At 41.5% G+C, this 16,462-nt stretch overlaps 2 protein-coding genes and 1 non-coding gene across 4 annotated transcripts in view; 2 read left to right on the top strand and 1 right to left on the bottom strand.

Moving 5' to 3' along the window:
- The window catches only part of LOC117048152 (divergent protein kinase domain 1A), a 111,384-nt gene that overhangs the window by 78,343 nt on the left and 16,579 nt on the right, over window positions 1–16,462 (bottom strand). Inside the window, exon 5 of one of the 2 annotated variants that reach the window (XM_033151597.1) lies at window positions 14,096–15,419. The exons of the other annotated variant lie outside the window; for it this stretch is intronic. Coding sequence (XP_033007488.1) covers window positions 14,607–15,419 — 813 coding nt within the window. The 3' untranslated portion in view covers window positions 14,096–14,606. Of the gene's footprint in view, window positions 1–14,095; window positions 15,420–16,462 lie in introns of those variants that run through there. 2 annotated transcript variants of the gene reach the window in all.
- On the top strand, window positions 468–9,683 carry RPL5 (ribosomal protein L5). The gene is made up of 8 exons (XM_033151600.1): window positions 468–622; window positions 1,997–2,066; window positions 2,165–2,280; window positions 4,407–4,541; window positions 5,410–5,612; window positions 6,217–6,394; window positions 7,800–7,888; window positions 9,519–9,683. Exons 1-8 carry the CDS (start codon window positions 620–622, stop codon window positions 9,616–9,618), a joined length of 894 nt encoding a protein of 297 aa, XP_033007491.1. The 5' UTR covers window positions 468–619; the 3' UTR covers window positions 9,619–9,683.
- On the top strand, window positions 6,031–6,127 carry LOC117049322. Its single transcript, XR_004426950.1, has one exon. It is a non-coding gene; the product is annotated as a small nucleolar RNA SNORD21 (small nucleolar RNA).

Here is a 16,462-nt window from a genome sequence, read left to right as displayed (position 1 = left end):
ACTGCCTCCCGCAGTTTGGCCAAACTCGTGCCAGTCGCTTTGAGAACACTGTCCAACCATCTCATCCTCTGTTGTCCCCTTCTCCTTGTGCCCTCCATCTTTCCCAACATCAGGGTCTTTTCTAGGGAGTCTTCTCTTCTCATGAGGTGGCCAAAGTACTATTTAATACTGTTTGTCTATTGTATATTTATTTTATATTGTAGTATACATGGCCCCAGTCCTCGGTATGAAGAATCCGCGTTGAAATGTATGAGCAAAAGCACCGAGGTGCCACTAGGTGGCGCACCCGCTGGCTTTCCGCTGAGAGCTTTGACGTTACACTCCGAGTGGTGAGGAGACCATGAGTTCCGACGACATGGATTGACGTCATCTCTGGCGGCGCAGAAAAAGGGACGCAGGAGCGAGCGGCGGGCGGGGATGAGCGCGTCTCTCCTCCAAGCCTCCAGGGGGCAGTGCTCTCTCCTTTTGCTGGCGGGTAGGGGAACCTCTCTCTGCCTTGTCGTCCAGGTGACGTGTAACGCCTGCGCATTGAGCTCGGCCTTTTCCCCCAGCGCTACGGCTTGCGGACGTTTCGCTGAGCGGCCCCCGGCCTAAGCGAAAGCGGACAGAACCGAGAACCATGGTCAGTACCGGCACCAAATGGGCCAAGATGGGAAGGGGAGAGTCGGCTCCGCTTTCTCGAACCCCGGCTGCCCGCTTCCTCGCTCGCTGCCGGCCGGATGGATTCGGATTGCGCAGCTGGCAGGCCCGGCTGCGGAAGCGAGTTCCAGCGTGGCCTAATGGCTGCAACCAGCCGCCTTTCAGCCGCTGCCAGTAGAAGGGCCGCGGTTGGTGCTCTCCCCAAACACGCCACCCCGGGTCGGTTTCTTCGGGTTGCCCCCTTTTGGTTCTGTTTGCATTTCCCTTCTTCGGTCCCGCTCGCACAGGGCCTCATTTTCTCCTCCTGCCTCCCAAGATCTTCCGGCCCTTGAGCGCAGCAGTGGCAAAGGGTTCGGGCCTTGCGTGTCTGAATGCCCCCCCAAAGGCGTGCACGCATGACTCCGAGCCTGTCTTAACGATAGCTGCGCGATCGGGAAGCGGAGGTGGGGAGGAAGCGTGATGGATAACTTGCAGGTCAAGACCCACGCCGTCTGAAGGCGTTGCGGGGATTTGGAAGGGAGAGTCCCGAATCGCAGGTCTTGTGTAAAGCAGCGTCCTTCTTTTCTGGAAGCTTTGCGCTGTGTTGTGTCCTGGGGGGGGGGGGTCAGCGATGCTTGGGGCGAGGCCCCTTTTTGGCCCCGTTTAAAGACTGTCTTGAAAGAACCACATGTCTTAGCGCGTGTAAACATCGACATCAGTTTCATCCCGACTTTGTCAAATATGTGTCACTGGCAAAGCTGGAGTTGCCGGCGTGCGTGTAACTTGCCAGGGCTTGTGGGAAGGGCCTGTGGACCTGTCGAGTTGTTTCCTATAGGAAAATGCAATGATGCCAGGGTGTAATGACTGAAGTAAGGCAAGGCATCGGTGGGATAGTTTTATTAACGTCTTCTCCCCTCTAGTGGATGGTCAGCATAAATCCTTCAGTTTTGGGAAGCCTTGATTTCCACATTGCCACCCAGACACCTTGCTACTTGCTACTTTCAAACTTAGTATTTACTATATTTTTCCTCATCATTACCATAAATGCTTTATGTAGTCCAATTGTAGTTACTGGATTCTGGAAAGCCTTGAAACTTCCAGTGACATGTTATATTAAAACAGTAAGTGTTTTGTAATTGAAGATGAAGGTGTCACTAATGGGTGCTAAGCACTTTGCTACTGAGCAGCTTGAAGACTTAGCTTTCCTCTGCATCATTGCCATAAAGAAGTCTTAAGTTTATAATGCGTGTTTTTAGGCTGTGCTCTTTTCAAACACATTTCCATTTTTCTCCTTCTTGACTAAGTTCCTGCTATCTTCACTTGCAAGATGGTTATGCAAATGTTTTTGACATTAATGTTTCTGTGTCATTTATTCAAGGGGTTCGTGAAAGTTGTCAAGAATAAGGCCTACTTCAAGAGGTATCAAGTCAAATTCCGAAGAAGGAGAGGTATGTTTTATCTTTGCAAGCTTTCAATAAATTAGATGGATGTGGCCTTGAACCTGCAGTTTCTAAATACATTCCAATCTGTCACCTTTTTGTTTCAGAGGGAAAGACTGATTACTATGCTCGTAAACGTTTGGTGATTCAAGATAAAAACAAGTACAACACCCCTAAATATAGGATGATTGTACGTGTCACCAACAGAGATATCATTTGCCAGGTAAGGTCTCCTTTCTGTCCTTGATTGTACTGCAGAGGTAGTTCTTGGGCAGAAACTATTCTGAACTCTAGAATAGGCCATATCCTGTGACAATACTTCCTTTTGTAGGAAAGCAAGACTTGGTAATGGATAAATTTGAGGAGGTGTCTTGAATGTTTTTTTCTAGGAAGAAATATTTAAAATAAGCAGAAAGGCCCTTTATGTTACCATCTCGAAACATTTTTTCATTCCCTGGAATTCTTTGCCAGGTATAGTTCAAACGAAATGGGTGAATTTCTATATTACTGCATTTCCACATTTCCTTATTGGCTGTTTCTCAAAGGAGCTTATTGAACAAAGCAGGTTCAGTTAAGTTGACTCCAAACTCTGCTTTCTGCTACTTAATTTCTGATGTGCTTCTCTATGCAAAGATGCATGTTGCATCTCAAAATGTTCGGCATGCTTTCATTAGGAACAAAAGAGCTACCAGCCTGTAGAAAATGCTGAGAGTGAAGGTGAAATTATTCTTTCACAAATCTTCGTATGGCATTTTCTTTTAACTGTTCTATTCTTCTAAAAATATTCCCCGACCCTTCCTGCTTATGAGAATCATATAGAAAAGAAGCAGGGAGCAAATTGCTTATACATTTCTCAGGCTATTTAACTGGCTTGGCTACCAACAAGCGAGCATTGAGAATTGTAGTTTTGCAAAAGGGCTAGTAATCACTAGTATAACTCTCAGTGCCTTTCCCAAACTAGAATTTCCATGGTTCTTTTGAGGAAGCCATAATTTAAGCTAGTGTAAAATCAGTTTTAAACTTACACTGCATGTGTTGCATTTCTGAATTTGGTAAGGACTTACAGAAATTTTCAGAATTCCATTTTGAGTGTAACTTCTGATCTTGGATAAGTGTATGTCAGTGGTTTTCAAAGCTGTAGATCTTTCCTTGTGTGAGTGTGTGTGAGAGAGATTTTATGCTTAATTTACCTGAATCTGGAATACAGGACTACTGCTGGACAGCTTTAAAAAGAACTCACTTCAATCTCACGGGGGAAGTTTAATTTTTTTTAAAAAAAAATATTAAAGTTTTCTTGGTTTACAAAAGTATGTGCAATGTCTCTTTTTCAGGTTACATTTTTTACAGATCAGTTTCATTTGTTGAGACATAAGTGTTACATTAGGAAGAAAAGGGGGAAAGAGGTGGAGGAGGGAATGATGAGTGGGGTAGGGTTGGGTGGCAATGCTTCTGTTCTACTTGACAAAGTTGCATTTGATGGCTTGCTGTTGTAGACCCTTTCACGTGGAAATTGCCATGTGCTAAGTAAATCTTCAGAAGTACTTTGATTTCCAAACCTATGAATGAAACAGGTTTCTTTAGTCTACACATCTCTTACTTTTTGACAACAGTGTTCAAATGACTTTGTAATTTGGGGTGCAAAAACTGGAAAAAAGGACTAAATATGTATATCATCACTGGAAGTCTTTCCCCTGTTACATTTTCATATTGGAATGCCTTGGACAACCTAGAAACAGTTAAGCTTGTGCCCTACAGTCCTGAGGAACCAGCTGTCCTGGATGAGAAGCTGAGTGGCAAACTGTCCTGGTCTTATAGCAGCACTTACCTAACTGCCCTTATTGCTGCCGCCACCATTCTTTATAGTTGAATAACTAAAATGCGGGACTATTGTAGCTACTGTGTGTGTGTATTCTCTCATTGTCTATGGCTTAAAGTACCAGTAGTCCTTCACAGTCAAGAGAGTCTAAACATGTTTCTCTGAGGGCATGAGAAAGAAGGAGCAGGATCAATAGATCAACGGGGGGCAAGGTGGGGACTGAGCAGATGATGAAGGGAGAGAATGATTTGGTCAGTGTCTTTTATAAGGTTTTTTTTTTTATTCCGACAAAGATCTAGCTGTTGCTGATATGTGCTTTACTCACTAAACTCACTCATGCTTCTTAGGTAGATATACATTGTTTACAGACATTGTGGGTACACTCTGGTTTGGGGGGGGAACATGGGGGAAGGTTGGCACTACAGGATTGCTGACTTTGATGGCACTCCTCTCAAACAGAGGGAAGACTGTAGTGAATTAATATTGCAGCTGTTTGGTTGGAGGTCACCCACTAACATTGCTTTTGTTGTCAGATCGCATATGCCAGAATTGAAGGTGACATGATTGTCTGTGCCGCATACGCTCACGAGCTGCCAAAGTATGGAGTGAAAGTAGGCTTGACCAACTACGCTGCTGCCTATTGCACAGGCTTGCTGATGGCCCGCAGGGTATGTATCTATTCTGAAAAATCAGAATAACATCTGCACCAGCTTATTTGACACAAATTGGGACACACGATTTAAAAATAATGGAAATTTAGGGTTTTATAGTACTGGCTTAAAGTGTATGTCTGTAGGAGGTGGGATATGCACATCAGCACTTACCCAGTCTGTTTCTGTTTTAGTTCTCAAGTACAAACCTGGGATTTTGTATGTATTAAGGCAGCACCTTGTAAAATGAACTGGGCAAAAAAAAAGATGACAGAACTTTGGGTTTGGGTGTGTATGTCTGTGCTTGTTTCATTTCAGCATATTAGCCACCAGTTATTCCTGAGTACTTGATGAAAGTAAAATTACCTCTCAGAATTCTTATATCAGTGGAATTTCTTTACTGCAAGATTCTATTTCCCTTCCTCTGTAGCTCTTGTTATGTTCCCCCACCTTTCAGCCATGGTTTTAAAGACATCCTTGCATTGTATGTGGTAGAGGTATGGCTAGCTCAACTTACAATTAGTAACTTGGAATTCTCACATTAGGGTGTTATCCAAATGACAAATCCCATGCTGAAAACGGGCTAGATAAAGTTTTGCTGACTGTGGTCTCAAAAAGTTGCTTCTGTAGAATCACTTGTGCACACGATTGACTCCTAAAAGATTGTTGGTGCATGAGTTTTTCCCCAGCCCTGGTGTTTTAAGGTTTTAATATCTTTAAAACAAACAGCTTACCATTCTGGTCACAACTGGCCCTTGGAGTGGGTTGCAAACTGCCTATCTTTCTGTCTCATGAAATATGGAATGTTTCACCGAAAGCCTGTTTTGGTCTCCAGTGCAGTAGATCTATGAAGAAGAACTTAGACCTGTTGCCTTGTTTGTTGCAGCTTCTGAACAAATTTGGCCTTGATAAGATCTACGAAGGTCAAGTTGAAGTGACGGGTGACGAGTATAATGTAGAAAGCGTGGATGGGCAACCTGGTGCTTTTACGTGCTATTTGGATGCAGGCCTTGCTCGCACTACCACTGGGAACAAAGTTTTCGGTGCTCTGAAGGGAGCTGTGGATGGTGGTCTTTCCATTCCACACAGGTAATTCCCGCCCCTGGGACTGATAGTTCAGACACTTCCCGTAGAAATGGAGGTGTGTTTGTTTTGAAATTTAAATTCAGTGAATTTAACTTTTGCCATAAGTGTTGTTGGTGGTGGTGGTGGTGGTGCTTAATGCTACTTGCTGCATCTTAAGTCACCTGGCCCTGGGTATGATACTCCCATTGCGGACTTCACTTGCCGTCTCCTCTCTACCACAGACTTCCACATACCAGACGCTCAGAGGTCTGGCTCATTTGAGAATTACCACCATTCATCACTTTGACGGCAGCAGTAGATTGTACAAGCAATACCCAGAATAGTAAAACAGGTTGTAATTTCTGCCGCCCCACCAAAAAAACCTTCATTACAGCACTCCTTAATAATTCACCTTTTTTTCCTTCTTGTCTTCAATCTGGCTGCTATGTGATGATGTCCCACTGACTTGAACATGTTGTAGTTGGTCCTTGGCATGTGTATGAGAGAGCTCAGTGTTTCAAGACGGGACTGATGGTGGCTGAAATTTCTGTCTGATCTTGACTGATTTTTGCTTAAGAAATGCTTTCTCTCAAATGTTAACGAGGATTCCTCAATTCATGTCTCTCAGTACCAAACGTTTCCCTGGTTATGACTCGGAGAGCAAAGAATTCAATGCAGAGGTCCACCGCAAGCACATCATGGGCCAGAATGTTGCCGATTACATGCGTTACTTGATGGAGGAAGATGAAGACGCTTACAAGAAACAGTTCTCCCAGTATATAAAGAACAACGTGACGCCTGATATGGTAAGATGCTTGATGTTCACAGTGATTGAAAAAGCAAGTACTAAGAGTGTGTGTTGCGTTGAACTGATATTGCTGGCAACAGACACTTTTATGGGAAAATACTAGCAAGTATCTGGGATCTCTCAGATCTCAGACCTAGTATCTCTGTTATGAGCCTTGCACATCCCTGAAAATATCTTGTTAAATAATGACCTATCATTCCATTTGTAAATCCACCACAGATACGTGTCCAGTTTCCTGACTGCTTGTAAATTCCCTGGTTAACTCCTAAATTGTCTTCCTTTCTGCTGTTTAAAAGGCTCAAAGCTTGCTCAGACCTTTGGAGTTCCTGTTTGATGAGAGAGCATCTTGATAGTAGTAGTCTTGGATTGGAAAGCAGGGGTGCAGAAAGCACTGGGATTTCAGTTGGACGTGAACAGTCAGAGGTGCACGAATTCCTTCTTTCTTGCACTGCTAAGTGGATATGAGGAAATTAGTCTTAAATCCAGCCTTGCAGGTGGCCACTCATCCAACACCAGCACACTTGTTATGATTCACAGATAAAATTGCTGATATGCAAGGCTGCTTTAAACCACATTAGTACTTTGGTTTGTGATAAATTTTTAGCATAATTTGCCCTTCAGAGGAAATGCATTTGTAGTATTAAGCCATTTGGTGTACTTGGGAACTCCAGAGCCCCTGTGGAAATTTTGCTTGCCCAAGTTCATGGACTGGTAACCAAGAAACGGTTAGGTTGGCTGCTTCAGAGTGGTTAGTTAGAAGAACAGGTGTTCACACATTTGCAAAATCATAAGTTATTGTTGAAAGTAAGATGCAAGTTTCCTAGTTGGAGGTGTTAGTCTCCACCCCCTCTGTTGATTTGGAGGAGGCTGAAAACCTCTGGACCACATAGATCTCTGTTTGTGTGTGTGTGAAGTTAGAGCCTGACTAAGTTACTTTTGCTTCTGTTAAGAAATCAAAACATTCAAGTGGCAAAGTGGCTGACCGCTTCTTGTGAGGGATGTCGGTACTCAGTGGTCAGTGGTCAATAGTCCCAGCCTGCTGGAGTACTAAAATTTGTAAAATCCAACTAGTGCTGTGTGTACGATGGATGTTCATACACAGGTGTTTCCCGCCCCCCACTTCCCCAAATGTGAATTTGCCCCAAGTTCTTGTAATTGTGGGTCTCTTTTATACGTACTTAAACACTGGAAGAAAGGTCATACTCACGAACTCTGTATTGATTTGTGTGTTCATTCTGTGTCCTTATCTAGAATAGATCTGTGGTATGTAGTTATGACAACATTGTATACGAGTTACTTTTAAAACATTACTTCCTATTATAGGGCGCGGGGGGGGGGGTGTCAAGTAAATTTTGCTCAACATGTACAAAATGTAAAACTGATTTCTAAAATCCTTATTTCAGATAGAAGAACTGTACAAAAAAGCCCATGCTGGAATACGTGAAAATCCAGTCCACGAAAAGAAACCCAAGAGGGAAGTCAAAAAGAAGAGGTGAGATGGTCATTTTCTCCTCCTGCAAGATGATATCCTATAAAGAAACGTCTGTTACTAAAAGTGCTGTGCCACTGAAACTTTTTAAAATGCATTAACAACTGATACTAGGATGGAAAGATTTCTTAGTTTTGTGGCAGGAATTTGCATTTTCAGAAACATTTTGGCTTATTGGGAAGCTTAGTGTAAAAGCCCTGTGTGCTTTTAACAGCTTGGTCTAGATCGTGTTAGGCTTGAGGGTTGCATCCAAGCTGCTAAGGCTCCTCCTGTGTTGCAGCCTCCTTCATGAGCTTGGTCCCGGCAGGAAGTTTTGCCTTTGCAAGCTGGGTGCTGCTTATGGACCTTAAGATCTCTCCTTAATGTAGATCAAAACAAAAAAGGATCTTACAAATGGCAGTACTGGCAGTTTGAATATGAGCAGCAGTAGAACAGAACTGATAACAATTCATTAAGTTCGTTATCACTTAACATGTATTTCATGGGCTGCTCTTAATTCGGTTGCAGGAGAAAAACAGTAGTTCCACTTAGTTCCTATGATTGTTCTGGCCTGCTTCTTAGGCCAGAGGTGTTTTGGTTTCATTGGTTATTAGTGTTCTTTGGTATGACAAACACAGTTTTCCATTCTTTGTTGAAAGTTACTGTCTCATAGGACAGTGGTTGCTTAGTTTTCAAGTTAATACAACACCTTTTGCTCTGGGAATGTCATCTTTTAAATCACCTCGTATCCTACTCTTCTACGAGTCTCCCACAGGCACTTGTAAAGCATTCACGGGTCACAGTCATGTTCATTTGCCTACCTAGTTTAGTTAGTGGTGAGTGTAAATCTCACAGAGCTTGGATGTATTCTTGGTGGACCTGCCAGTCTGTATTTGGTATAAATTAGCAAATCTAGCAGTGAACACTTGAGTGATGGAATGGGGCCATCTTTCCCTGAGGGTCTTGAAGGGTATTTGAGGGAGGCGATCATACATGTGCAGCCATTTTCTATAGCAGGTGAACAACCTGTGGCTTTAGGGCCACGTGTAATATTTGGCTAAATTTCAAAAGTCCCAGTTAGGTAATCTTTTCTTCTCAGCACAGCAAACAAAGGATCCCCATCTCTGCACTAAATCCTTGGCCCACAGTCAAGTGATTTGAATTATTTTATGCAGCCACATAAGAAAACTTTCCCCTTCCCTTCCATGTTAAGACTCACATCAGGTAGACTTAAATATAGTTGGAAAATTAAGCCACTGTAGAACTGACAACCCCAGAAATTGGGGGGGGGGGAGGCAGTGACATAGTAGGTCCTCTGCTGTAAGCATATGATGCTGAGTTATAATAATCCTGCCTTCTGAGGATGTCACATACTTGCTGTTGTATAGCATACAGGCATGTTTAGAATGACCTGACATTCCTGGGAAGAATGTCACTGCCTCTCAATACCTGACGTTTACATGGTAAAAAAAATATATAGCCCTGAGTGGCACAGTGATGGATTAAAAAGGTAGAAAAAGTAAATGGTGGCCTGTAGAGTGGCACTTTGAAATAGTAGGTTGGTGTCAAGTTTTTCCGTTTAAAAAAAATGTTCCTAAGGCTCATGCCTTATGCTTAACGCATCAGCAACACTAACACAATCTCTTATTTGCAGGTGGAACCGTCCCAAGTTATCCCTTGCCCAGAAGAAAGATCGTGTGGCTCAAAAGAAGGCTAGCTTCCTAAGGGCCCAGGAGCGTGTGGCTGATAGCTAAGAGGCCTTCCATAATTTTCTATGGAGATGTCAGAAAAGAATAAACTTATTGAACCAATGTTGTAAGCATTGACTTACTGATGCTACATCATAGCTGCTGTTGGATAACTGAACACCTGCTGGCTTCTTCTTTTTACCTGCTTTATTCTTTTATTTAAAATACAGATTCCACCCCTTTGCATTTATATCCCTCTTTTCTTCTGTCAGGGAGTCCAAGGTGCCATAGGTGTGGTTTCTGGGCAGTTAACCCATCTAAGTGCTTAGCTTCAGGAAAGTGGTGGTCTCATGTGGCCTTCAGAGTATGTGAGAAGATTGGAGTTTGCTTCTTTTGCATGTGTTGGGCTCCTGCCTATCAAGTACAGATTAATTATTGAGAATGATTTCTCAGCCAATCAGGACAAAAGCTTTAAGGCGCACTACCAGAATCCCTGTTCTGTCCAACTTCCATAGCCTAAATTAGGGCTTTCTCAAAATGGAACCTTGAGAGGGATGCAGATCAGAGCGGCCCTTGCTCCATCATGGAGTCTGTTGGTGCTCAGCTGAGGACCTCTTTGGATATTTGAAGTCCACTTTCTTAGTCCATTCAGGTCTTGGAAGTGCAAACCAACCCCAATCCCTCAACTGGGTTCAGCTCTAGGAACAGTAGTTATTTTTCCATTTATCAACCTGGAACTTAGCATCACTCCCAAGCCTTAGGGGAGGAGGAAAATAGGGTGGGCTTTAGAGAATAGAAATGGCATGCAATTATGCTGCTGTATGTGTGCATGAAGCATCTTCTGTGTTGCTTGTCTCATTCAGTCAAAGTGGCAGAACAGGCGCTTTGGAGAAGAATGTTGGCTTTTTTTAAAACAAACACCTTTCCTTCTGTATGGTAGCAGGCACAGTTCTAACATTTGAGGTACGAGCCATGGAGAGAGAAGGCAGCACCTTCCTCTAAACCAAGCAGTCCTCAAAATATGAATGGAGAGTGGGAAGATTCAGATGGCAGCACTCAGTGGGTCTAAGTATGACTGTCTGAATCCAATTCACAGGTCTGACAAAAGGAAAGTTGTGCTGTAAATACTTGTAAAAGCAAAAGTGTTAGAAAAACCTGCCTACTTCCTCACATGTTCCACTAAAGAATGATGTGCTGTTAGACCTTGAAGAAATTCCAATGTTGAAGCATTTGCTAAGACGCAGGAAGGATAATCTGATAGAAGATTTAAGGGCTAGATGTGGCAGGACCAGACATAATGCCCAACCGTCCAGCAGATTTATCAATATTTTTTTTCTGGAAGAACACAGACAAATTTGAGAAACTTGCCCAGTATCAGATTCCCTCTACATTTCTCTGTAGCAAGACCTGCCTTATCCATCTCATCCCTGATGCTGAAGGTGAGCAGTGTGACACAATAGGTGATATTACATGAGACTTTGGATGTAGTCCCTACTTTGCCTAGGTGCCTCTTTGTTCCTGAAGCAAATTGTTATCTCAAAGCCTCAGTTGTGAGGATAACTTTCCATGAAGCAGCCTGACTACGTACTAATACAAAAGGGGTAAGTCCAGCTGGCACTGAAATGTCATCAAAGGGGCCAAGCAGACCTTGCTGGGGAGATCATTTCATCAATGAGATCCACAACTAGAGTCCCTCTCCTTATTGCCACACCCAGCGTCCCTCAGAGGAGAGACCTGTGGAGGGCTTGAGGATCTAAGTGTCTAGGTAGGTTCATGCTGAAGAGAAAGTCCAGAAGAGAGTGAGATCCTGAGTCATACTACTTCTGTTAAAATGGGTCTTGGAAGCATACAGGCAGCCAGTATGTAGTTGCAATTGGTGGTCTTTAAACCGTTCACCTCAAAACTGTCAATAGGTAGCCCCATCTGCAATATGAAGCATTCAGACAGCTTTCAAAAGCAGTCCCATGTAAAGTGCATTGCAATAGTCCATCCAATACTGTTACTACCCAGGCAAAGGTACAGTAATGATTGGGCCACTAGGGGGCAGTACAAACTAGTAATGACAAGAATTTAAGTTGACCCTTTGAAGAAGTGAGGCAAAGTAGCCTATTGACTGGATTTCATGCCAGTTCAGGTTTCCCACTGATGAACTGGCAAGGTCTACTGTGAAGCAGTTTAGACTTTGATCTGTTAATTATTTCATTACCAGATGGGGTAATGCAATTATATAGTGTATCAGGCCTTGTAAAAAGGAATAAGCTTATGTTATCAAGCAGGTATAAAATGGGAACCTGATGGTACAAATGAACCAGTTTTGTCCATTCTACCCCATTTGGTTTCCTGTATTTGCAGGGACCCACTAGAACACATGGATCCATGAGTGCTTAGCTTTCATGCCCAAGAACCAGCTAACCTTTTGGTCATTCCATTATCCTATGAAGATCATGAATACTTTACTTTCACCAGAAAATTGAGGTCTTTCCCCTCCTATTCTATTAGAAGTTGCTGTTCCACACCACTGCCAGAATGGGGAAATAATTCCAGTTTATTGTAAACAATTCATATTCAAAATGAAGTCTCCTGGAGATGGTGATTTAACAGCAATAAAAATGAAATACAGTACAAACTGCACTGCTGACAAGTTCCATTATTCGAAAATTTCAAATGTCTAGAAATATTTGGCTCAATATTTTTTCCCCACTGAGCAATGACTTTAACAATATTGACATTCAGGTTTATCCAGCATGGATATGCCTAGTAAGATAAAAGATTTGTTTAGTGGTTGCAAATATTAAATGCTGCCTCTTAAATAACATCTGTTAATTTAAAAACAAAGTGGACATTGTGCAAGAACATTGTTAGTAAAAATATTTACACAAGGCAAAAATGCGCAAGATTCTAGAGCAAATTATTAACACTTTACACATTGTACAGGGAACAAAGATGGGTTTGCTTTGTTAAGTGCATGTTCATTATGTGGGGGGGGGGAATCTTTTAAGTTGTGTTGACAAAAGAGCATGTTAAATACAAGAAACCCAGATGAAGAGATACATTAATGTAAGAGACTTCGTCATTTTTCCCCTCTTATAACAGAAATACCAAAGAATTAAGTGAAGGGTGAAGAGAGTGAACTCTTGTCAAGCTAAATACGCTCAAGAGCTCTGTCAAACAATGACATTTGAATAGGTAGAAGTGGATGATTGTTGCAGCATGTCAACAACAAGGAATTAAAGTAAAATACCAGCTATATGTGTTCAAATTTGCCATATTTGTTCAGAACTGGAGACTGTGCCCCTAGCCCTACAAGAACATATAAAATAGATATTGAAAAGTACCACACGATTCTGAAAACAACTGGTGGGTGGTCTAGACACACACCCTACCATTGTCTTGCTTCACTTTGCTATTTTGTAAGCAACATTACAACTCAGGACCATTAAATGCAATTTCCTTGCAGTCTGCCACATGTTCTAGAAAAAGCTTCAATGCTGCACAATGTGTTCCAGAGTCAACTTCAAAATATCCAGATTTTCAAAGTAACATGGTAAGTTTGACCCACAAAGCCAGAGCAATTAACTTATACGACTTTTGGATGAATGGGTTTGCATTCAAGAATTTTGGCTTACTTGGTTCAGGAACACAGCTGTGTGAGATCAATATTAAGCATATTTGTTTCTTCAATATCAATGCTTAACTATAGAAATTGACAGGACTTACCCTATATTTCTACACACACTTCGGAGTTGCTGAGCTGTAATGGAATTACTTCAGAATAAACATGTGACAGAATTTGGCTGTTGGATGCTTACCTTTGGCCAGACTGGTTTTTAACATTTTACCATCAGACAAACCACAGCTGGGTTAATTGCACTAAAGTTATGAGTTTGCCAACTCATGTATAAAATCAGTTTTAGTGTCCCACAACTCTTTGCCTTCAGACTGTGTAATACCTTTTGTTACACATCTGCTTACATTAAGACCCATATGATTGCAATTTATCAGTTTAGTGTCATTAAATATTGCTGATACAAGATGTGTGGGTGCTTAAAATCAACTGCTAGCATGGGAAAATATCTACTTTTAACTAGGAAGTTTCAACAACTTAGTAACATTCAATGTACGCATGAGGTAAATGTGTATACAAATGTATAAATGTAACAAAAAGTTCTGGTTTCAAAAACCTCCAGTTAAAACATGTTCAATTGTCACACTGAGCTTCTTTCTTAAAAATCACTAATGTGCAAATTCTGCCATGCTAAAATTAGTAAACAATCTCAAAAATATTATTTTCATTTATAAACAGTAGCTTCGATTCTACCATGTTAATTTCTAATAGTGGTGGGTCTTGTGGCCAATGTTTGTAAAGTTACTTGCACTTTTCAAAAACTCCTCAAAGAAAAAATTAAAAGCACTACAAACCATTTTGTAATTTGGGGAAGTGACGAGAAGAAGGGGTAGGGAGCAGCAAGAAAAAGGGTGCGGTAACTTACAACACTGTTTAAGGGATGCAGCCTTTGGGCTTGTGGAATTCTTCAGAACTCGACTTCAAAAGCCTCACAGGATGCAAACAGCTAGCATCTCAGGCTGAAGGTTACTTTACAACCCTTTCTTTGACAAGCTACATTTTCACATGCAGGGAGTATTTGAAGTGCCTATGTACTTGAACATGATTTGTATTCAGAAGTAGGACAGGTCATCTAGGATTGTACCATGTGAATTTTTTCCTCAACAGGAAAGTTTTGCTAAAAAAAAAAATTGATTCTGCTCTTCTAAAATTATCTTAAATGTGAATAAGGGCAAGGGGAGAATGTGTAACCTGTATTCTTTCCCTAATGGGAGTGTTATAGCCATATGGCTTCAGTAGTCTCTGCCAGGCAGATATTTAGAGAACATACATTTTCCAACTGGAAAAAAATATCACTGGTGGCTGTGTTTGAAGGAGCATTGATGAGAGAGGAGACTAAATAAAGATTTTTTTTCAACGTTGAAGCTGTGTTTGAAAAAAAAGTAGTCAGCTCCTACAGCAGCAACAATGTTCTTCTGAGACAAAGAAACTAAGAATCATTTGTATGAGATATTTTCTTCCACAGTAGAGTTTTCAGGTTGTTGAGTATCAAGGAATGCTCCATCTCCATCTGGTTTGCTGAAACTTTCAGGGCAATGCATGAGTACAGCTGTTTCTCTAACTCTTCATGTATTTCCAGAGGAGCCCCACGAAGCAGGTAATCTTTGAGCAACTGGCACACCTTTGCCAAATTTGGCTGAATTATTTCTGTGGTACATTTCATTTTACTTTGGTCACATACAGTTCTACAATCTGATCCATACACACAATCCAGGTCAGACTCACAGTGACGATCTTTGATTAGTTCTTTCAGGTTCATTTCTGGCACTATTTTTCTCATGTCCACCATTTTTAAGTCATATTTATCATTGTAACCCAGGTTTTTGGCACTCGTGTCGCACATAAGAAAATTCCCATAAGGTCCATGGAAAATGTCTTCCACAAATTCTAGAAGCCCTATGGCTATTTTGGCCTTTCTAGGCCACGATGGAGTAAACCACTGATCTATGCTTCTTCTGAATCCAGAGGGAATGAAAAGTTCTATGATCCACGGAAGGCTTATTCCAAAAAGAGAGGTATATTCAACTTTTTCCATCACATATAGATCTCCACAAAAACCTAACAGTTTGGGAGTATGTTCTTTATCCTGGAGAATTACCATGAGCAGAAATTCATTCAGCTGGAGAAGCGCCCATGCTGACTTTGCTTCTGGCAAGGAAACTCGACCATCTTTGTTCCCATCAGCAACAGACAAGATGAGATTAACCAGCTCAGGAAGATTCCCCTGCTCTCCTAGTTTTGCCTAGAAAGAAACAAAAGATATATGATAAAATTATGTATGGGTGTTTTTTTTTAAGTGACAACCAACATAAAGCTGTAAATGCTGGTGCGTATTTCTCATTCTCAGTTCCTGTTTCTAGTAATGTTAGGGAGGCTATTCTGGTTCAAAGGCATTTAGGAACAAAGTTTATAACTGAGCTGCATGGTGCTCTGTGCTAAGTAGTGCAGCCATATTAGCATTATTGTATTGTTCTGTAATAGCTGAGGTGGTATTTTTACAGTCACAAAAGAATTTGAAAATCTCAACTCTTATCTTCAGAAAGAATTTTGTCCAGTTATCCATTTAAAAGAGAACTCCAAAACCTCTTTACAACGACACACCAAATTGAAGTTTTACCACTTACTTTATAATAAGTGGTGGCTTTTAGGTTTTCAAATAATCCATCATGCAGTCTAGTCCCGAAGCAATACCTATATTAGGGGTGGTGAACCTCAGGGGAATGAGCCAATCTTGGCCAGTGAGGCTATTTCTCCCAAACCCCACTTACCTGTCCATCAGTTAGTAACATCAGCTGGTGGGCGGGAGGGTGTCACTTCTGCCAAGTACTGCTTCATGGGAAACATGATGGCAAAGCAGACCTCTGCAGCCAGCTGGATTGAAACTTATGAGTCATGGGGGTGTGGAGAGTGTGCATATGAACTTAACAGTGCTTAGTTTCTCTTTTGGTTGCTATTTTGTTAATGTTGTTCTATTGATTATATATGCTGTATGGATTTGTTATGTGTTCAGCTTATTTTGTTGCTTGTTGCTTTGTTAACCATGTTCCATAAATTGTAATTGTGTTACTGATGATTTGTTATTTATTCCATATGATTATGCTGTATTTGTGTGATGTTTCATTACGTTCTATCATGTTATTGCTATTTATTGTTTGTAAGCCTTGAGATTCATTTGAATGACAAGAAGCATAGAAATATATCAAATCAAATCAAACCTTCTGCTTATCAGCTGGTGAGCAGAGGGTTCAGCCTTGCTTGGTGCACTTTGCCAATGGATTCTATGCA

The sequence above is a fragment of the Lacerta agilis genome, chromosome 6 (genome assembly GCF_009819535.1).
Source record: "Lacerta agilis isolate rLacAgi1 chromosome 6, rLacAgi1.pri, whole genome shotgun sequence".
Lineage (NCBI taxonomy): Eukaryota > Metazoa > Chordata > Lepidosauria > Squamata > Lacertidae > Lacerta > Lacerta agilis.
This window is presented reverse-complemented; position numbering and strand designations above follow the sequence as displayed.